This window comes from Cuculus canorus, chromosome 5 (genome assembly GCF_017976375.1).
Source record: "Cuculus canorus isolate bCucCan1 chromosome 5, bCucCan1.pri, whole genome shotgun sequence".
Classification (NCBI taxonomy): domain Eukaryota; kingdom Metazoa; phylum Chordata; class Aves; order Cuculiformes; family Cuculidae; genus Cuculus; species Cuculus canorus.
Window position 1 is genome coordinate 29528840 of NC_071405.1, and position 23405 is coordinate 29552244.

General features: G+C 41.0%; 2 protein-coding genes across 11 annotated transcripts in view; both read left to right on the plus strand.

The window, feature by feature from the left end:
* The first annotated feature begins 12608 nt into the window (after positions 1–12608).
* LOC128852245 (uncharacterized) lies at positions 12609–14756 on the plus strand. Its single transcript, XM_054067151.1, has 2 exons — positions 12609–12732; positions 14095–14756. Exons 1-2 carry the CDS (start codon positions 12609–12611, stop codon positions 14754–14756), a joined length of 786 nt encoding a protein of 261 aa, XP_053923126.1.
* Positions 14757–14774: 18 nt separating this feature from the next.
* WDR20 (WD repeat domain 20) overlaps positions 14775–23405 on the plus strand; it is a 46552-nt gene continuing 37921 nt past the window's right edge. For 6 of the 10 annotated variants that reach the window (XR_008449922.1, XR_008449924.1, XR_008449925.1 and 3 more), the window contains exon 1: positions 14780–15098. Coding sequence is in view for 5 of the 10 variants with exons in the window: in XM_054066661.1 (XP_053922636.1) it covers positions 14850–15098 (249 nt within the window). In the remaining 5 variants the exon portion in view is untranslated. Of the gene's footprint in view, positions 15099–23405 lie in introns of all 10 variants that reach the window. The other 4 variants (XM_054066662.1, XM_054066663.1, XM_054066658.1 and 1 more) reach the window with 4 other exon arrangements.

Here is a 23405-nt window from a genome sequence, read left to right on the forward strand (position 1 = left end):
TTTGCATTCATCTGAGCTGAGGGTATTCTTAGCCAGGTGATATGCAGTCAGTCAATGCAGCTGCTCTATGTTCAAAAGTAGGACAGACTAGAGTTACTAGAAGTCACCAGGTTATTTCTGAGTCATAGTAGGACTGGTTAATACTTGCCAGGAGATATTTCTGCCATTTTTCTCTCAGCATTGGCAAATCAAGAGAGAGGAAAGCACCTCCAGAACTGCTTTTGTAGCTGTGTTGACTCCTGTGATTGACAACCTTAAAACTCACAGATGCTGGCAGCCCAGGATATCTGCATCTCCACTTTACTTGGATTAGATATGTTTGGAATAGTGAGAGTACCTGGATCTTGTAAAATTCGAGTTACTTATTAAATGTTTTTAAAATGAAAGCAGCAAGTTCACTCTAACCAGAAAAGTTTTTTCTTAGAAAATAAAACTATAACAAACGGGCAAGAGGATGCATTTTCTGTGTCTTGTTCTTGCTGTCCTTCACAGTAGATCTACAAAACTAACTTGCAGACAGGAGCAGTAGAGGACTGGGATAGTAGAAGAAAGGATTTTTCAGCTTTCTTCCTCAGGGCAGAGCTGCTCTTTCTAATGATTTTATCTAAAATTGTGTTTCTTCAGATCATTTGTTCAAAATGAAATATCTATCTTACTTGCAATTCTGCAGAACTCTTCCAAGTTGGTTTCATCTGACAGAAATACCATTCCGAATTTATGCCAAGTATAAACATCATGACTGGGCTTCCTTCTTCTTAGTTGTCTGAGAAAGAACATTACAGTGGGCCATTCTTCTCTCTAGAAACCTCCATATTCACATTCCTATTCTAGTCTTCCGTTTGCATGTTATTTCCATCTTGATTGACTTTCCTGCATGTCACTGCTCGTTTAAGAGTAAACATCATTATAGTCCATACAAGAAGTATTTCCAACTCCACTTTGCAGTTTTGTAGAATTCATTAATGAAATAATCCTGATACACCTGGCAAAGCACTGTTCTGAAATGCCTTACACTTAGCTATTCTCCGTTTTGGAACTAGAGCCATAACAATTCTGGCTTAAAAGCCAGAATTACTAGTCAGTGCCAATCAGACCGCTTTCAGAAGCACATCTGAATACGTCAGGGGGCCTACAAGAAAGCTGGGGAGGGACTGTTTGCAAAGGCTTGTAGTGACAGGGCTAGGGCCAATGGGTATAAACTGGAGAGGGACAGATTTAGACTAGACATAAGGAGGAATTTCTTCACTATGAGGTGAGACACTGGCACAGGTTGCCCAGGGAAGCTATGGATGCCCCATCCCTGGAGATGTTCAAGGACAGGTTGGATGGCACCCTGGGCAGCCTGATCTAGTGGGACGTGTCCCTGCCCATGGCAGGGGTTGGAACTAGATGATCTTTAAGGTCCTTTCCAACCCAAACTATTCTATTATTCTATGATTTCTTTGGCCCTGAATGTACAACTTCAGGATTTAGCTGTAGAAAATACATACTCAGAATTTATTGCTTCACCTGCATAATTAGGATCTTCAGCTGCAAACACGTATTTTAAGTGTCAAGTAGTCCAGATTTTAACAAAAGCATGAACTGTACCCAATAACAGGAATGTTAGCTTTATAAGCCAACCGTTGGGTTGGTGAATGAGAAGCTCTGCATCTAGATTTGACTGATACATGGTATAATTCTATCCTACATAGATAGTACCCTTAAAGAAATCATTAGGAAAACAAACTGAGAAATTATCACCCAAAGTAATGTAGAGTCCTTCTTGTAAATGTTAATGGTGGCAGTAGAAAGAGAGCTTAGTTAATGTTACACTAGTAGCATCCGGGAAAGATGCAATGACATTAGGTATGCAACTAGTGTTTCAAAGCACATACAATTAGCATCTCAAACAAGGTACCTACCAAGAGTGTAATTGGATAGCTGATGAACTGAGAATACTTCTTCACTATTTCTTTAATTTGCCTTTGTTCCAAATATTCTCTTTGCTCTTCCTTCAGAGTTAGGATAATCTTTGTTCTTCAGCCACAGGGTTCTCCTTGAACGAAACCTGAGAGTTGGCAGCACAAATGACCAAAATTAATATAATTGTAATATGAAATTCTTAATCATCATTGACTGCCTGATAACGGTGAACTGATGCTTTATACCTATTCTGTCCTCCAACAAATACAACAACTACAGCAATTATACCATTTCAATGTATAGTTCCCCAGCTTTCAAAACCCTGATGAAGCATAGCAGTGTACAGCAACATATGATCTGCAAGAGGGAGTTTGTAATGCAGAAATTAATTAACTGTGACCTTTTTCTTTAAATGTTGTACGTACTAAAAATGAAACACAGCAGCGTTGCTGTATGGTGTGATACCATCTTCATTCTTTTTCTATACAAAGTTGAGTCAAAGGTTATTACTAGCCAGGGCAAATTTGCTGCTAAAGTTGGAGATGCTATTAGATCAGATTATGCACCAGTGCTCTCACTGCTGTTCAGAAATACGCTCATTCGACATTAGCCAGCTACAAGACAGAGAACAGAGAATTCCATTCATGAACGTATTTTGTTATCAACAACAGCAGGAGAGCCTCGAACTGAAGGTGACACAAACAGACTGTCTGTCTTTTTGCTTTTTAGGCACGGTCACGTTTGCATTTGGATAGGCAGAGAAGCTAACTTTGAAGTGACCAGTCCTGGAGAAACAAGCACAAGCATTGTTTCTATTAAAGCTGTGCTGTTGGACCTCACAGTAGTAATGAGGTCAGCTTTGGTCATCCTGTACCTGAATCCTTCATGGTCAGAGAGCAGTTGTTCCCAGGGTTCAGCTTGTTTGGATCAGTCAATGCCTTCAGTCTGATTTTGTACACAGGCCACAGCAGAAGGATTGAGCATTCTCAGGCTATATTAATTCAGGCAGTATTTTGCTGGCCAAATCACACTAATAGCTGGATTACTTGCAACCAATGAATTGCAAACTGGTTTCCTCAGAAAGGTTTTCTTGCTGGAATAGAAAGTGTTGATAAGCAACTATTTCAGCCTGGAAGGCAAGAGTCTTCTCTTCAACCATGGGCTGACCTTCAGTTTGCACAGATTCAGTGCTAATGAGGATAAGTAGAGCTGAAGCATGAATATTTATACACACACATACTTGACTGTAACATATGGCTTTTTAAACTGAGTAAAAAACTCCAAATAATTTTAAATATATGTATTGAAAGCAAAGGACAGAGAGAGAGAATTATTGCTTCAGCTGTATCATTAATACTCCAGTGTACATTCATATGCATTTTCACATGAAATTCACATGAATTCACGTGGATTTTCACTCCTCTCTGATTTCTAATTTCTTGCTTAAGGTGAAGGCTTTTTAACCTAGTCATGTTAGATTGTATTAAAAAGCAAGAAAAGTCATCATGAGATTTGAATTATTATAATTAATTAATTTCTCATTTACATTCTGGCACATCCCAGACTGTAAATTTTACAGTTATGACAAAATAACAAAGATTGGAGATTCTCCCTCTCCTTTAACTGAAACACTGCCTGCATAGGAACACTCTGAGGTAATTATTTAATTTTAAGAATAAGCTTGAAATTTATCTGGGAGTATGAGAATTATTGGCTAGTTGCTATAATGATGAGACTAATATGAACTTGCTTGTAATCCATTCAAGTCAGACTAATACTGCAGAGAAAACATTTTATTGAAGGGATGTGTTATATTGTGAAATCCCTCCTGTTGGTCATTGAACAGTAACCAAGTCTGAGACCACCTAAAGGTGTAGAGTTCCTATTTCAGATATGCTCCTATGTAATTTTCCTGTTTAAGTTATGCTTATAGTATGTCTGCTGAAATTACAATACAGCGGAGAGGAAACAGTCCAGGAAGTTCCTGCACCATGTGGAGGACAACTGCCTTGCTGTGCCAGGGAAGGCGCCCACTGGACCTGTTGTTTGTGAACAGAGAAGGACTTCTGGAGGGCAGACTTTGGCCTGTTTAGAGTCTGGTTGACAGACTCCCTTGGAAGGCAATCCTGAAGGGCAAAGGAGCCCAGGAAGGATGTACATTCATCAAAAAGGAAATCTTAAAGGCGCAGGAGCAGGCTGTCCCTATGTGCTGAAAGACAAGCCAGAACTTAATCTGGCTACTGCCATAAAAGATGATAAAAAGTGTTTCTATAAATACATTAGCAACAAAAGGAGGATCAAGGAGATTCTCCATTCTTTATTGGATGCAGGCAGAAACATAGTGACAAAGGGTAAGGAAAAGGCTGAGGTACTTAATGCCTTCTTTGCCTCAGTCTTTAATAATAAGACCAGTTGTTCTCCAGGTACACAGACCCCTGAGCTGGAAGACAGAGACGAGGTGCAGAATGGAGCCCTTGTAATCCAAGGGGAAATGGTTGGTGACCTGCTACACCACTTAAACACACGCAAGTCTATGAAGCTGGATGGGATCCACCCAAGGGTACGGAAGGAGCTGGCAGAAGTGCTCACCAAGCCACTGTCCATCATTTATCAGCAGTCCCGCCTAACCAGGGAGGTCGCAGTTGAATAGAGATCAGCAAATGTGACACCCATCTACAAGAAGACCTTAAAGGAGGATCTGGGGAACTACAGACTTGTCAGCCTGATCTCTGTGCTGGGGAAGGTTATGGAGCAGATCGTCTTGAGTGCCGTCACGTGGCAGGTACAGGACAGCCAGGTGATCAGGCCCAGTTAGTGTGAGTCTGTAAAAAGCAGGTCCTGCCTGACTAACCTAATCTTCTTCTATGACAAAGCGATCTGCCTAGTAGACGAGGGAAAGCCTGTGGGTGTTGTCTGCCTAGACTTTAGTAAAGCCTTTGATATCATTTTCCACAGCATTCTCCTGGAGAAACTGGCTGATCATGGCTTGGATGGACAGTCTTTGCTGGGTAAAAAAATGGCTGGATGGCTGAACCCGAAGAGTTCTGGTGAATGGAGTTAAATCCAGTTGACAGCTGGTCACAAGTGGTTTCCCCTGGGCTCAGTGCTGGGGCCAGTTCTCTTCAATATCTTTATCAATGATCTGGACAAGGGGATTGAGTGATCCCTCGGTGAGTTTGCAGATGACACAAAACTGGGTGGGAGTGTTGTTCTCCTCAGAGGTAAGGAGGCTCTACAGAGGGATCTGGACAGGCTGGATCAGTGGACCAAGGCCAATTGTATGAGGTCCATCAAGGCCAAGTGTCGGGTCCTGCACTTAAGACAAAACAACTCCATGCAATGCTACAGGCTTGAGGAGGAGTGGCAGGAAAGTTGCCTGACAGAAAAGGACCTGGGGGTGTCGGTCGACAGCTGAGTGAACATGAGCCAGCAGTGTGCCTGGGTGGCCAAGAAGGCCAATGGCATCCTGGCTTGTATCAAAAATCGTGTGACCAGCAGGAGTAGGGAAGTGAAGTCTTGCTGGTGAGGACATTGGTGAGGCCAGGGGAGGTTTACACTGGGTATTGGGAAACATTACTTCACTGAATCAAGCACTGGACGAGGCTGCCCAGGGAAGTGGTTGAGTCACCATCCCTGGAGGTAATTAAAATACATGTAGATGTGGTGCCTAGGGACATGGTTTAGCGGTGGACTTGGCAGTGTTAGGTTTACAGTTGGACTTGATGATCTTAAAGGTCTTTTCCAACCTAAATGATTCTGAAATGCTAAACAGCCCCCTCTATTCACTTGTTTTGAATAAAGATCTTGAGAACCTTGTGCCTCATTACTATTTGCTTTTATTTTGCCCGCAGTTTTCTCCTGTCACAGCTGTGGGAAGGAAAGAAGACAAGAAACAGAATAACAGACTGGAATGATTTAAAAGATTATGACAAGATTATATTTGAATTTTCCAAAGGGAAGTGATGGAAAGAAATATTCTGTAACCACATTTCAGCTTACCTTAGCAGAGCAACTAATCTTCATCAGCTAAGTCTGGCAGTAAAAGAATCACTGCCATCACTCATCTTTCTGCAAAATTTACTCAATGTAGGTAACTTTCAAACCACCCCTTTTAAAGAAATCAGCCCCTTGCTTGGTATAGAAATGCAGCAGAAGAAGGAAAGTAAAGAGAAACTGAACAAGACTCCTTAGGCCTGGTACACATCAAGACAGGCACTGAGGGTGTGTTATTCTGACATACCATTTATCAAAGGCTGACTGAGTTTGCTAACCCATACATTGAAAGCAAGCAGCCTCCTCATTTGTTATTTAGAAACTATGATCCTGATTCTGCTCTTTGAATGAGCTTTTATAATTGTTTATTCTAACAGAAGATAAGTAAAGTGCTACCTACTCAAAATAGTGTTGGCTTATATTGATATTGCACAAATATAAATGGTAATGTTAAGGGTCAGTGTAGAGAATCACAGTGTTTGAAGTTGAAAGGAACCTGCAGAGGTCGTCTCATTCAAGCCCTCTGCTCAAGCAGTGCCACCTAGAGCATGTTGCCCATGACTATGTCCACTACTAGCTGCTTTGAAACAAACTCGTTGATGCGTGACATCCCTTTGCAATTACACTAAGTGGACCACAGCCCTCTCTCAGAGAGAATCTTAAAGTTAAACTTTCCATGGGAGCAGCTGATTCCACCCCATCACACATGGTCTTGGCTCAAACAGTACTGAAGAAGAGAAATAAAAGATATCTCTGTTTGTGAATGGGGTAGATGAGGTGCATTAATGGACTGTTCCATGTTTCTGAATGCAAATGAATATAATACCACCCAAATTTCTAAGATTAATCCATTAAAGCAAAAGAGAAGCTTAAAAACTATGTTAATAATATACTAATGAGGATTCCTCCTTGGTGCTTGTGCCATTGCTGCAGTGGGCAAAGGGGGGAGTATGGGTCTACTACCCATAGTAGTATGCCCTACTACCCAGGTAAGAGCTGGGACATGAGAGTTCAGCTCTGTTGAGTTTGCAATGCTGTTAGAATTCACCAGATGGGGCTAATACAGCAAATATAAATATTCTCTATAGAAGCTGTATAGAGGTAAGTAGACCCATATATATTTTTATACATGGCATAAGAGATTTTTTCTAAAAGTCTTCTTTTTTACGTTAACCCCTTCAATGAGTCCATTATTTATAACAGATAATTAGTTTCAATATTTTTCTATGAATTGTATGTTTAACTATTCAAGCATTCACCACCCCACAAATCTATAACTATCTGGGGAAATCTGCAGGTTATATCAGGCTTGCTTATTTTAAATTATTTTAAAATCTCTAAACAACTATAAAACCACATATATAACAATGAAAGGGCGTATGTTGTCTTCAGTTCCTAGATATTATGCTTTTTTCTATCTTCAAATAAAAATACAAATGAAAGTTGTGAAAATTAAGCTTATAAACATGTACAGCTTTCCGTTTTCATATGGTAAATTGATTCAGAGACTGATCCTGTCTTCTAAGTCTGTCTCCCAGATTTAGTCTCATGTAGAGACTCAACATATTTAGACGTCACAGTGAAGTTTTAGTTAGCTGATTTTTAAAAAAGGAAATCCCTGCGTGGCAGTGCATCTACAAAATGTCCTTGTCTGTGTCAAATCACTGAATCCGGAAGTTAGTATTTGAAAATGTCAGACTGATGCTCTCTATATTCTACCATGTCTTTAATAAGCAATTCCACCATGAGTACTGTCAAAGGGGATGAAAATACATTTAGTATTTGCCCTATTTTTGTTTTTTGCACTTTAATACCTACTCATGAAAATAACAATAGTAGTGAACAAATTGACATCAGAGGACACAGAATCATAGAATAGCTTGGGTTGGAAGGGACCTTGAAGATCATCCAGTTCCAACCCCCCCTGCCATGGACAGGGACATATCCCACTAGATCAGACTGCACAAAGGCCCATCCAACCTGGCCTTGAACACCTCCAGAGATGGGGCAGCCACAACTTCCCTGGGCAACCTGTGCCAGTGCCTCACCTCTCTCATGGTGAAAAAATTCCTCCTTATGTCTAGCCTAAATCTGCCCCTCTCCAGTTTATACCCATTGCCCCTAGCCCTATCACTACAAGCCTTTGCAAACAGTCCCTCCCCAGCTTTCCTGTAGCCCCTTCAGGTACTGGAAGGTCGCTATAAGATCTCCCAGAGACATTTAACACAACCGACTGTAAAGCTACTAGGAAATTAGATTAACCATGTTATACATAGCACTTGGTGACAGAAAGATGGAAGCAAAAACCAAGGTATATCACATTAACATGCGTACTTGAAGAAATGATTACTGATAATTAAATGTTACTTTGGAATATAATATTTTATGAGCTGGAGAAGGATGATAGTTGCAGGTAAACTAGACAGGCAAGGACCAAAAAGCCTATTCTACATCGGTAATCTTCAAACCACGCTTTTCTGTAGTAATCTCATGACTTTATCTAGATGTGCAACAAGAGAGTAGAGAGAAACCGAACAAATTCACTAGACATGGAAGATGTCAGACTTCCAGCTAGACAGGCACTTAGACTGCTGAAAGCCTGAGTGCTGATCATTTTTTTTTGATGAATTGTAGTAATTTTTTTGTGTGATGAAATTATAAGATACATATGATTATGACATAAGAATACATGCATCATAGCAATAAATCCCTCTTCTCCTTACCCAACCTCTCGTCTTGTAGATGACAAAATCCCTATAATAAAAAAAAAAAAAAAATCCCCAAATTATCCAAAAATTGTATTGAGAAGTTTTGTCTAAACAGTTCCACTCACCATTCTTCCATGTTCCAGATTGATTAAGTTCTGGACACCGGATGGATGGTGAAGATTTTTGAATTTAACTTATATCCTTGCAAACAAAAGTCATGAGCATGACCACAAAAATGAAGCCAGCACATAATTCAGAGAAATAAACTCTCCGTTCTTTGAATGTGCAGTGATTCAACTAGTGCTGAACGAACAGCCTGTGCTCTGCAGTACCCAAAGCTCCCATGCTTCACTAAGCTTGCAGAAAAACTCATAAAACGTCCCATTAGAAGATCATCTATCTGAAATTGCAATGCTTCATCTAATCCAATTTGGAGACAGGCATTCAGGCCACAGAACTGAAATTATGACACTGATGGAGAATCTCCTCCTGTGACAGGACAGAAAGCAGATAGCCGTTCTTCTTCTGAAGGTCTCTGCAACACTTGAGTCAATATTACCTCCTCTGACAAAGGTGAGAAGGGAATGTAGAATGTGCTAACGAGTTTTCAGTCCTTCTTGAGAAATACTCCAAAGCAACTGAGAAAAATCTCTCCATCAGTTAGGTGGATGACCTGGGGGAGACTGAGGAGCCTAGGATAAATTTAAGACATCCATGCTCCTATGTCTCAAGTGCAAAATGTTCAGAGACTCTTGATTCTGATCACTCTTTAGAACTTACTCATTTCTTTGTTTTAGGGTCCCTTTCTTTAACTAATAAAGTCAGTTCTTTCCAAGGTCACCTTTCTCAACTTTTCTTATTTCCTGTTCTGTTTAGAGAGACTTAAATTACACAGTGGCATCCACTTTTTTGCATGACTGTTAACTAACTGCTGAGCACACCAACTGCAGGTTGCTTGGCTGACCTGCAATACCCATCAATAATCATGTGTATAACACAATAACCATAAACTTCCCAGTGAAAAACAGCTGAATGAAATAGCTGATTCTGATGTAGTAGTTTTGAAGCATTTACATACTGAATATTTTGTTGCTTAAGTTACAAAGACACAAGACGCTATTGCAGACTGATGTTTAGGAGTGTTATTGGCCTTCTTGATGGCTCTACATTCTCATATTGCAGCACTGTTAAGCATCACTGTCTAGACATTCCAGTTTTGTAAGAAACTCAGTTGTTGCTGCTGGCCAACAATCAGATCTTACTTATTCACAGGTTTGCCATTCCTCAGATGGATTGCAGCAATACCATATGTATGGATACGATGTCTTCCATATTTAGGGAGTTTTGAGAAGTATATAATGCTGTATCACACCTTAGAAACACAAGCTGTTTGTAAGCATATCAAACCAATCTCTCTGGCCTTTCACAGAAATTAATATAAATTCATTATCTCAGTCTTATCTTCAGAGAAGATAATTTCCAGGACAGCTACAACTTCAAGATAAGATTTGTTGTTGACAAAGCAGTGTTCACTATGGAGGTAAGGCAGTCTGCTCAGGAGACAACTTTCAGAAAGCTGATTGCAAACAGAAAAATGAAGTCTTCCAAAGACACAACAGAGTTCATTGTCATCCAATCCCAACTGAAAAGCAGATTTCTTTTACCTCGCTTTCTTCAATCTGAATGTTTATTTTTTAAAATATCCATTTTTAGTAATAAACCTCCCCAACTATGGAAACAAAATGTTTCACATGATGAGCTCTTGCTCATGCAGTGTGTTCTAGCAGAGCAGAAACGTACTTGATAACACCCTTTCAATATACAATCATATCATAACCCATTACCTCATGTATTTAGTGTTAAATGTATGTAGTGGTTAAGAAAAGATTCTTCATGCAAATAAGGAGCTATGAAACTATGCCATCAACAATATTTTTTCTCATCATGAAAACAAGTTAGATGTGCTTTGAAGTCCATATAAGTCATGGAAACTTATTTCCAACAATATAATGCTTTTTCTTCTCCTCATATTAAATGGAACTTATGGGCCATTCTCCCTACCAGCATCAATCTTTTGACTAGTTCAGATGTGTCACTTACATATCTCTGTATGCCTCTGTTTCTTAGTAATTCACATGCATTCATAAGTTGTTAAAATTTCACACATTGCAGAGCTTTTGACTCTTAAGCCAGTCACACTAAATGCCTAAATTGGTTTTAGCATCAGAAGTCCAAGCAAGATTTGACAGACCGACTGTATTTGACAGGCACTGCAGCCATGGTCTCCCAATTCCTGCACTGGAATCTACAGACAGTGTGTGCTAGAGTCGATACTCTTTGCATGATGGAATATGGGTGTAGTCACCATCCTCTTTTTTTTTTTTTTTCTGGCTTAGGAGAGCTGGTAAAAGCATCACTAATGGGAAGTAACAGATGGCATTCCAATTCAAGGATAGAAAAGTTTTTTGATGACTGTACTTGTGTTGCATAAGTTTTAAGGCTGCTGTTTCCTCGTGGCCAGCAAAAGCACTATTGATATTACATCCTGAAACGTTGCGGGACTAATTTATGCTCTGGAATCTCAAAGGACCACACTATTTTATTAATACTAGTGAATTTTCCCTGTGTCTGTTTTCCAATTTGCCAAAACATTTGCTGGAGGTAAAGGCTCAATACATCCGTGATTCTGATTTCTATTTATTGGTTGTGCAGTGCATCCAAAGCAACACATCTAGGCGTGTCCTCATGGGATCATTTCAGAATTATCATCTTTGCTTAGCTTGATACAGAATAATTTACAAATGGTACAGAGATTTATTTCACAAGGCTTATCTTTGTAATCTCTTTTTTCTCATTCTTTAACCAAGTATTTGATGAGTATTGTTGAGGAAGCTGTACAATAGTGTTCTTGTGACTTGCAGCTGTGTTTTCCAAATGAATATTTGTCTTAGATTTTCTGTGGAATCTCTCAGCAGCTTTTATTGATGTTTCCTGGTAAATGTTAAACACTACATCAATTCTTTGGCTTTCTGCACCACCATGTACTGCCGATAACCAGGTACTTGTTAACTTTGTTTATTCTTTGGATCATACTCATTCCACCAGTGACAGATGGCCTGCTGTGGTTTCAGTGTGATTTGCATTTCACACGGTCCTTCTACTGAAGTTACCTGCTTTGTTGCTCAAAGTGATTTACCGAATGCTGTCAGTGTGTAATGAATAGGACACACTGAGATTGCCTGCTTGGACCAACAGTTCTTTGGTTTTTTGGTTGTTTTGGGGTTTTTTTGTTAAATCCTTGTCTGTTTGAACACTATTATTTAGAGATCCTTGCATTTCCTGCTCTTCTTTTGGTGACTGAAAACATTTTGACCTTTCTTAATGGAAGTCCATTCGTGAAATTTCTGCATGAAAGAACCACTCTTGAGATGACGATTCTTAAAATAATTGCAGGTCTGCTCACCTACATTATGCGCTTTCAGGAGGTCATCAACACCATCTGGCAAGGCTAGCTGATAAGCTGACAAGATCTATTAGTTACTATTGATTGGCTTTACCTTAAGAATTTCAAGCAAGGCTTTATACTTGGCCTTTTGGAAGTTTGACTATCTGTATTTGTTCAGATATTCACCTAGATACATACTCTGTTCTGCAAGAATTAACCTGGAGATCTTCAGCTGTTTCATGTCTCTCAGGCTACCTTGTACTATTATTTTGATGGTAAGCAGCAAGACAGTACTTAGCTGCAACCTAAATCTCTTTGAACTAAGTTTATTTCAAGCAAAATCTCTTTAACCCCCTGGAGTCTGAGAGGACTTGCTTGGTTGAGCTGATCTAATGGAAAGAAAGGGAGGTATTGTTTCCCTATGACTCTTTTGTGCATTCCTGTCCCCTCCCTTATATGGTCAGTGTTTTTTTGTTTAACCCGGTTCATTTCACATTTGCAGGGAGTTTAATTCTCAACCCATTTATCTTTAAGCAATGGCTCATCAGTGAGGTCAGATGAGCACTGCTGCTGGTGATGGAAGAGCAGCAGCCACAGCCAATAAAGAAGAGAGCAGGACAACACTTTTGGTAGCAGCCACATTAGAGAAGCACAGCTACATGATGAAAGTATACCTCGAAAGTATGTTTTTTATTCTTAATAAAACATGGTCTAACTCTGTGCTGCTTATCTTCCTCTAGTTGCACATTCCCAACTCTGTCCTTATTTCAGCTCTAGCAATTGTGTAATGAGTCGGATCAGCCTGGTTGATGGTCAACAGTTTGCTTACCTGAGAACCCATCATTTCTTTGTGTGTCAGTTTTCAAGTGGAACTGACTCATCCTTTGGTTGCATGATTACCAGAACTGATATAAGGGAGGTAATGGAAATAAGAACCTGAAAATAGAGGAGAGGTCAAAGCCCTTTTTTACAGTTAGAGATCAGTCTTACATCAGCTCAAGCCAATCACAGAATCATTAAGGTTGGAGAAGACCTCTAAGATCATCCAGTCCAACCATTAGCCCACACCACTGTGCCTACTAGACCATGTCACAGAGTGCCATGTCTACGTGGTTTTTGAACATCCCCGGGGAAGGAGGTGAATCACGAGGCTGTAGTTAGGCAAACTCAGCTGAAACTGCTGCCAAAAGAGAGTCCTGCATCCCTGCCCTGTAAAAACACCCCTTTCCAACCCTCTGCCATTTCCTTCGATCTGGTTCCACATATCACATAGCTGGTTGTGCAGATGCAGGATGATCAGAACAACGTAGCAAGTTATCTGACAACCAGTTTTTCAGGTTAACATTCCAGGTCAGCTCCCCGCCTGGCTCTGACTGGTGCAGAGTGGGAGTGATGGGCAGTGTTTATTTGGATGTGGAGGGATAGTGGCACCGTCTCCCTCATGGGCAGCCTTGAGCTTAGAATCCTAGAATCCCCAGGTTGGAGAAGACCTCTTAGATCATCAAGTCTAACCATTCCTATCTGCTACTAAACCATGCCCCTGACCACCTAATCTACCTGTCTTTTAAATACCTCCAGGGATGGTGACTCAACCACCTCCCTGGGCAGCCTCTGCCAGTGCCCAATGACCCCTTCTGTGAAAAAGTTTTTCCTGACCCTGCCCTGGCGCAGTTTGAGGCCATTCCCCCTTGTCCTGTCCCCTGTCACTTGGGAGAAGAGGCCAGCTCCCTCCTCTCTACAACCTCTTTTTAGGTAGTTGCAGAGAGCAATAAGGCCTCCCCTCAGCCTTCTCTTCTAAAGGCTAAACAACCCCAGTTCCCTCAGCTGCTCCTCATAAGATTTGTTCTCCAGCCCCTCACCAGCTTCGTTGCTCTCCTCTGGACACACTCCAGAGCCTCAATATCCTTCTGGTTGCGAGGGGCCCAGAACTGAACACAGGATTCAAGGTACGGCTTCACCAGTGCCAAGTACAGGGGCAGAATAACCTCTATGGACCTCCTGGCCACGAGTCCCCGTGAGCTGGACAATCCTTACGTGCCACAGCGCCCTGTATCCCCGGCCCCGCCCCTCAGATCCCGCCCACATCCCCTCAGGCCCCGCCCACACACAGCAGGCCCCGCCCCGCAATCAGGCCCCGCCCATCCATCACCCTGTCCATCAGGCCACGCCCCCAGGCCACACCTTCCATTTGCCCCGTACACTCGGACCCCACTCCTGCCCCTCAGGCCCCGCCCACTCGGACCCCACCACAACCCACTGGCTACGCCCACATTGGATCAGGCCACACTCACTGCCCACTCTGCCTCACCCACGTTTACGCAGCCCCCACCCCCGCCCGCACCACCCCCTCAGACCCTGTCCACTCACCACAGGCCCCGCCCACTCACTATCAGGCCCCGCCCCTTACCTCTACCACGCCCCATCAGGCCTCGCCCACGTCCTCTCACGCCCCGCCTACCCCAGCCCCCACCTACTCCCCACCCCGCCGCAGCCGTGTTCCATTAGACCCCCGCCCACTCGAACCCTCCCACGTCCCATCAGACCACGCCCGCGCCCTCTCACACTCCGCCCACATCCGCAGACGACGCCCACGCCCAAGCCATCTCGCCTTATCCACGCCTCGGTCAGACCCCGCCCCTGAATTAGGCCCCGCCCGGCGCATGTGCAGCGGCTCAGTAAACAGGCGGTGCCGCCCCGCCCCCTGACGCCGCTGTCGTGGCCACCCCCGCGCGGGCTCCGGCGCGTGCGCGGCGCCGCCACATCCGGGCACTGGGGCAGGATGAGCGCTCCTTTCCAAGATGGCGGCGGAGGGAGGAGGGAAGGAGATGAACGAGATTAAGACCCAGTTCACCACCCGGGAGGGGCTGTACAAGCTGCTGAGCCACTCGGAGTACAGCCGGCCCAACCGGGTGCCCTTCAATTCGCAGGGCTCCAACCCGGTCCGCGTCTCCTTCGTCAACGTCAACGACCAAAGCGGCAACGGCGACCGGCTCTGCTTCAATGTGGGCCGCGAGCTCTACTTCTACATCTACAAGGGGGTCCGCAAGGTACCGGGGCCGGCGGGGGGCGGCGGGAGGGTGCGGGGAGGAGGCCCCGCTCCCCCCGGCGGGCAGCTCCGGGCCTTCGCCCGCTGCTCGGGGCTGTGGGGGTGCCAGCTCCCCCGGGGCAGCTGGGAACGCGATGATCTTCAAGGCCCTTCCAGACCCAAACCGTTCTACGAGTCTATGAAATCCCTGTTCTCGGGATGTTTCTGGCTTTGAGGGGATGGCTGCAGCTTTCGGTGTGGTTTTAGGCCTTTATCGTGACTTTGGAGTGTGAACTGGTTTTAAGAGTTTTTCTAAATGGGAGAAGTGCAATTAGCTGAGTTTAAAATGTCAGATAATTAACGCGGAGAAAGTTGCTTTAACAGGAAGGAACCACTGATGCACTTGAGAGACTCCCTACCTGTCATTATTTGACACAGGACTAACAGTGCTTGTATTTGATCTCTCAGGTCACCGTATTTATGAACAAGCTTGTTCTGCTTGTTGTTTGTTGAAGTCCTTGGTTTTATGGGATTTAGAGAAGGATTCAGAATTTGTCATTCCGAGTGAACTCGTGCCACTCCTCATGTCTATATACACACATATAACGATTGTCAGCTTTGTCTTTTACATTTCAAAGAGTGGGTATTCATTATCATAAATCATAGAATGGTTTGGGTTGGAAGCAACCTTAAAGCCTATCCAGTTCCACCCCCCTGCAATGGGCAGGGACACGTCCCACCAGACCAGGCTGCCCAAGGCCCCGTCTTATATTCTTGGGCTATAATGTGAGTACCTGGAAACCTTCCTGCTGTGAGCCCACCGTTGAAGGTGGGATGAAGGCACAGAGAACTAGTAATGTATGCAAGGCTGTGCAGGAAGCTTGTAGACAAGCAAAGAGTTATACCTCAATCTGCCGTGTCCTAAGCTAGTGCCCACTCCTGCTCAATTTAATATGTAAGCACCAACTGGAGAATAAAGCCTACGTGTTTTATCTGTTGACTGTGAATTGATGGATCTGATATATCCTATAGAATTATACAGAAAAGTATGCGTATGGATTTTAGTTTTGCCTCTTAATGAATTTTAATAATCTAGTTATGCTTTAAATAATACTTGGACAATAGTTCCTTAAGCATGTGGTGAATATTTTGTATCAAACATTATTTGCTATTTATAAGCAGTTGCTGTCCTTACTATTTATGAAGTATTGTGGGTGGCAATATCTCTGAAAATCTGTCTACTAAATTATTACCATGTTTGTATTCTGGTAGCTTACATTCATTTTTTCATACAAAGTAAAAGCAAAGTTCTCTCACTTAGATTACAGTGCAGGCCTTTATGTAGTTTGGCATTCCTGCAAGTTGTCTGTGTCATCTCTTGCCTCAAATCTGAGAAATAAAATTCTAAAGCCTGCAGCTTCATTGAGAATAGGGAACTGAATAACTTTTTCAAATTATGAACTTATTATTTTAAGGTTCTTTTAGATGCTAAAAGCTGCTAGTGTGTTACACAGCTTAGTTTGTCGGACTGTTAACTTGAGAGCTTTGAGGCATACTTGTTATGGTCTTAAATACTTTTTATTCTCTGGCTTGTGTAAAGCATAGGTGGTGTTAGACCAGAATTCATTTAAATGACCTCTTACAGTGTTAACAATTTCAAATACACTGTATATTCTCTCTCTATAATACATTAATGAAATGAAACTAGAGAAGGAGCTGAAATAGATTGAAACGCACTTGAGTAAAATGCTTTAAATGAGTATGGGGAAGATGATCTGTCTTAAACTTGTAATACTTGCCACTTCAGAATTTGCTTTGAAACTGTTCAGTGGGAAGTCACTGTTTTGTATATATACAAAACTGACTTAAGAACAGGCTGACAGTCTTCCATTTGATTATTTGAAATTTTCAGAATCAAACATTACATCTCGTGGCTGTCATAAAGGGGAGAGGGCTTTTGTTACCTAAAGTGACAGTATGTAATTCGGCCTTAGACTGGACAGGCTGTCAAACTCTGCATGCCTTCCTGTCCGCAGGGGTGGGCGGAAGAGAGGGACTGTATCTGTTGAAGACCGATATATTTGTGATCCTATCCATAATACAGATGCTGATCACTGTTAGTTCATAATTATCCAAGTATTCCCCTGAAAAATTTCCCTAATTACTTTAAGAGTATAGTTGTCATTTTGGCTAAGTCATATTGGAATATTAGAGCATGAGTTGAATTCAGTGAAGCTGTGCTGTCTGTATAGCAGATAATTATGATTTGTCTTTTGTGTCCTTTTTTTTTGTTCTGTTTTGTTTAGGGTCTGCTGCTTTTCTTGCTGAGAAAAGACTATATTTTTACCAAAACGAGCTAAAGAACCACCAGGGTTTTATTTTAAGTAACTGTGTCTGTTAGATATGGAGGTAATTCTTGCACCAGTAATCCACTGCAGATCAGTACACATCAAGTAAGAGTCACACTTAAGCCATGAGTGACACTTAGGAATAAACAATGTCATATTGAGTCAAAGATACCTCTTGAAAGGATATTTATTGAAATCAAGGATGCTAAGCTTTTTTCCTTTTGATTTTCCTTTAATCCCAAATATATGGCATCTGCTGCATCTAGTTTGTAAGTCGTCTTTTTAAGGGCTACCTAATTATATGTGCTCTGTTCAGGATTTTTAACCTGCATAAAGAAAAAGCCCCACATTTCCATGGTGTTGCTTTAATCTTCATCTTTCTTCCAAGAAACTTGGAAACCAGATGTAACTTTTTAACAGTGATGTGGAGATTGGAGGACTGACAGACAATAATAATGATTTGGTGGAGAGACAAGGGAGACTTCTGGACATCATTTCAAACTGTCTTTAGATGCTTTTTGAAGCAAAAAAAAGTATTTACTCCCAACTTTGCTCTTTACCTCTTTAAATAGGAAACTGAGTTTTTACTGTTTCATGTTTCCATGTTATCATTAAACTTCATCATTACTGTGAAAAATGTTTTCCATATCATAGAAAGCACATCAATTACGAGCCAGTGCATTGTTGTTTTCATAATGAAACTTACGCAGCTCTCTGTGTTAATAAGGCAGAGTAGGCTTCCAGAAAACTGCTGCTTTCTGATTTGCATCCACTGAAAAAAAAGAAATTAACTTCTAGTTTAGTAAAGAGAAAATAAGGTGTGATGAAATTAGATGTGGTTGCTTTACTTATGTGTGTGTATAGTGCGCTTTCTCTTTCAGTCCTCCTTGTCTTTGGCTCTAAGGTTGGATATGTACACTGATCTCTTGTTAAACAGAAGGGGTAAATTTTCATGAACTCTATTGATCTAACGACAGCTGAAAATTATGATCCAGCGATATAGTATCCTCTTGGCAGTGTGTTCCTATCTCCTTCCTGTCTTTAGTGGTGCCCAACCTCTGGTTGAGCTAGTTCAGCTTGCGAAACCTGCAGTAAAACACTTGCTGTTTTTCTGGGCAGATTTTCTCTTGATTTGGTGAGTTGAACTGTTTCATCTCTGGGTCAGATATTAGCAGGCACAGCAGAACAAAGCCATCCCCTTCAGTGACCTGGGCTGTCATAGTGGATCCACTGCCTTATGAAGTCTAACCTGAATAAAGCCTTCATTTCAGTCTTAAGTCCGATGCTGAGTGATTTGTTCTTGGGGGATTGTAGACTTAATTTTGGTTAAGAGAGTTATAGGTGTTAAAGGAAGCCTTTTCTGTTGTTTTATGCATTTAGTTCTTGGAGTAGAGTTGTAAGGTAATTATTAAAAAATTATTGCTCAAACTATGGTGTACTGATGGGTTGCCTTTTCCTGCAGCCCCAAGTCAGGTGTGAGGGCTGTTACTTGATTCTTTTTTATGAGATGGTCTTGGGCTACTTAAGTATGGTTTGTGACTAGCTTTGCAAAATGATTTATTAGTTGATTTATTAGACTGGCAAAGGAGATCTAATCTTCCTTGCCTCTGGAGTGACTGTCAAAACAAGGCCTGTTAGATTGCCGCTGACATTAACTATGGAATCTGTTTCCCTTTCTACTAGGAAGCTTGTGCATTTTCCTTTAAGAAATTACATGCGTGATAATTAATGTGTTACTCTGTATTTTGTGAACATTTCTGGGCAAATTAGTCTGCAGCTGTCACCAGAATACAGTCATGTACAGGTACATATTAACTGGTCTGCTCTTAGTTTTGGCTTAACATACTGGAGATTTATGAAATTTGAGTGTGTAGTTCAGCTTATTCTGTTTTAAATGCAATGCCGAAAGTTTACAAATACTGTCTAACTACTGTCACTGTGTGTGGCAGACTTTCCTAACATTGGTTGTTTTGGTTTTTAGAACCTCTTTCTCTCAAAAAGAGATGCTGTCTTTAGGTTTACATTTTTCCTGCAGCTGCCTAAAGAAGCAGTCAATAACTATACAATGTTATAGTATGTTTTAAAGGTCTTGAAGTAGAAACCCATGTAGGAGACAAGCTCGGGCTGACGCAAGCATGGAGGACAGAATGTGTTTGTCTTTTTAACCGTAGAAGTAATTATGTTAGTACTAAGATGAAAGCAGTCTCAACTTCTTTTATTAACAGCATACTGACAGTCCCTGGTTGTCAGTAAAAATACTGATGTGTAGGATTCCTTCCTTTGCAGTTCTCTAAATTACCTTTTTTTATGTCTGGCTTGATACTGGTGTCTTTGTCCAGTTGGGAAGTGTTATCCTTTGTGGTGGCTTCCATTCGGTAGACTGTTCATCTAGGATCTTGTGGCAGCGACAAAATGGTAGTGGGAAGCATTTGTCACTGTGCTTAATGTGTTTCTCTGGGAAGAGTAGAGCGTGACAATTCTAGGTTGGGAGCTGGAATTTGTGGAAAAAAACCAGCAAATTTTCTTAAGATGTGGTGGGAAGGCAAGTTTGTATCACTGTAGATTTAAAGATCACTAGACTGTGTCAGGACTCAAAAAAAGATGTACATTTTGATAGCATATATGAGCTATAATAATGCTGAAATTCATGAAGATCTTTGGAGATACACTTGCTCTGAGGCAGAAGGCAACGTACCTACATATGTGTGACCAGTTCTTACACTTGCAGTAACAAGAATTCCACAGCCTCCTTAAGTAACTTGTTTTGGTACCTAGTTTTCTTTCTCCCTTCCCTCAGTATCTAACTAAACTTCTTGTTCAAGTGGAAAAAACCCAGTGAAACAAACAGGCTGAACACTGTTATTTACTGTGGACTTACAGAACAGATGACTATTGCCTTTAGCTTTTACATATTTGAAAACTTGTTAATTTATCCTCCTTCATTTTTCTGAAGGTGAATGAATCTAGTTTTTTAAACTCTCTTATCAGATCTTGAGTTCCAGATGTTTGATCGCTCTCCTCTATGTTGGCGTCTGTTAGCTTGTGTTTGTGGTGCCTAAACTAGATACAGTATTTCCACACTGACTTCAGTGCAGAGTAAGGGAGAACTAATGCCCACTGCATCTGTCTTCCAATGTTCTCGCTAAAAAATTGAATAGTATTGACATTTTTTTAATCCTGCTCATAGTGTTGACTCACTTAGATAGTGCTGCGTTTTTCCATTTTTGCCTATGCTTTGATATTTTTTCGTTATTTCTTTACAAATACGACATAGCATTCTAATTTAATTTGGTTCTGTTAAATTTATTAGATGTTCTTATTTGCAGCTCTGTGTTGCATGCTGAAAAAAATCCTTCCAATCTTGATGTTACTCACAAATTTGTTGCATACTCTCATCCATTAACATAAGTATCTCATAGAACTTAAAACCCAGATGTTATATTTCCTGTAGACCTTTCTCTAACTCAGTTATTTTTTTCTGAAGGCAGATTCACTTGGTGCTTTCTTTTGGCAAGTTTACCTTCTGTGCTTCGCCCCCCATTGTCTGGATGCTTATAGTCTACGTTGTTTCAGTGATTTTGACACCGAAGAAAGGTTTACTACTATGACTGTTGAATTCTACTACAAAGTCTTCTGGAATCAAGTATTTATTTGTAACAGAATGAAACATCAGTCTTGCTGTCAGAGATGACAGGCAGAGCTGGCTAATGGAAGTACTGCAGTAAAGACTGCAGAACTTGTCTCAAAGGTATCTGTCCTGCAGCTGGGAAGGTAATATTTTTCTGTGCTGGAGGGATTTGTATAGTCCATGTTTTTCAGATGTACTGGGTATGACACTCTGTAAATATATTTTGTCCCGCTTCAAAGGGTGTTGTAGATTTTTCTTGAGAAATCCCTTAATTTCTTGTTGAGTTTTTTCTCCTGTCTCTTGCAGATAATAGTTCTGTTGGGACTGGATTCACCAGTCCTATGGAGGTATTCTGGTTGGATCAGTACTATTTTACTTGTTGATCTGTGCCTGTGAAGGTATTTGAAAATGTATTGGAAATTTGGTTTTGGTATTCAATGAATTAATATAGTTACCAGCTCCAGTTTTATGATGTAGATAGATATTTTCTTTCTCAATTCTAGCTGGACTTTGCTAAGAACTGCTAAGACATGTTACATTCCTGTACAGTTTTCGGAAGGATGGGTTTTGTTTTGTAACTCCTTTATTTCAATGACACTTGAACAGCAAGTGGTGAGGAGCTAATCTAAGTTACAGGAGTATGGGTAGATTGAGGTGTTTAACTCTGTTGTGAGGCTTATGTAGAACAACTAGGACTGGCTCCAGTAGGAGGAAAGACTAGAGAGCTGCTCTGTCTGAAATGACATTGTTATGCTATTAAATATTTCTTGCTGTGGAAGAGAATGAAATATCTGCACTTGACGGAGCGTAGAAGATGATTATTACATGGGGGCTTCTGAGTTGTAGGTAGTGGCATTAGTCTGTAGTGCTTTTACTTTCTCCTAGTCTATGCTTCAAGCCAATATCACAACTGTTTGACTTCAGTAAGCTATTGCAGTGTATCCTCTGAAGGATTGCTCTCTGAAGGAGGAGTTCATTTATCTAAGGCTGCCTGTTTGGCTGGCATGTTTGAGAGTGAATACAGGGCTATGCTGGCCAAACCCCCAAAGTGTTATGCAGTATTTTAAGGCAGTGAATTTGTGTGTGGGTGGCTGGGTTTGTTGTTTTTTGGGGTTTTTTTTGCCACTGCAGATATTATTTAGTTTTTTGTTTTGTATTGAAGTATATTTGTAGTCATATTGCACTTTGAGTTCAGTTGAGGCAATTTAAATTAAATTTAAAACCATTAATTATGGCACTTACTCCTGTGAACTGACAAAATTTTAGTCATAATGCTTCACGGATGCAAATAATGGATCATTTGTAACAAACGTGGGCCAGCTTTGTCAGAATATTTACAAAAGAATTATGCTATGTGCTTACATTACAAGGAGTTTGCATTATGCTTGACATCTGACACTCTGAGAAACAGTTAAATAGTTAACTGTAATAGTTAAAACATACATTGAAGATGCCTCAGACTCTAATTAAATGTTGCCTAGACCCATCTCTAAGAGGATCACAAACCATAATTGTCTCGTTTGACATTCTAGAATCAAATCTAATGCCCTAGTTTGAAATATTACTGTAGTTCTCTGGCTAAAGGGAGCCATCTGAAATAATTTCTTTTGAAGTATACGTATTCTGAGGCCACTTGCTGTCCAGTTGTCATGACTATAAGTTGACACACTTGGACACATTCCTACTTGAAAACTGTTCCATTTAGTTCCAATAGTGCCTAATAAAGCCGTTGTCCTCTTAGAAAGCTCAAGGAAACTAAAAAGTAGCATTAAGTATGACATACTGTAAGTTAAGTTAGTACTGTTCTGTTATGTCCTTCTCAGGAATCAAGTATTTTTCTGCCTTTCCTCACCCCACTTGTAAACAGAAATACATATCCAGTCTATCTCCTAGCTTCTACATACTTGTCCTCTGTAACTTAAAAAAAAGTAACTGCTTTTCTTGTTCTGGCTTCTGTTTAGCAGACTGTTGGTAGACAAGGTGTAGCCCCGTGATCTCTGTGGGCAGGACCACCAGCCGCTACAGTTGAAATCTTTCCAGTGGCTGCGTCATGATTTGTCTTGGGATTTTCTCTTGCATTATTCAGTAAAGCTGTTTATAATGGAATGATAGATATCTAATAGATACTTTCTGCAAATTGATTTCAGTTTTGGTTTACCAGCTATGATCTGTCTTTAATTTCATGAGTTAATCACAAGATTCTCATGTGACTGTAATGGTCAAAGAAATTATACTTTTTTTCCTTTCCTTTTTAACTCTGTGTGGGATTGGAAGGTGGCTGTACTGAGCAGTTCTTGGTGAAATAATACCCGTTTTTTGTACACCTGGAGAATGTGAAGTGCTGTATTAGACT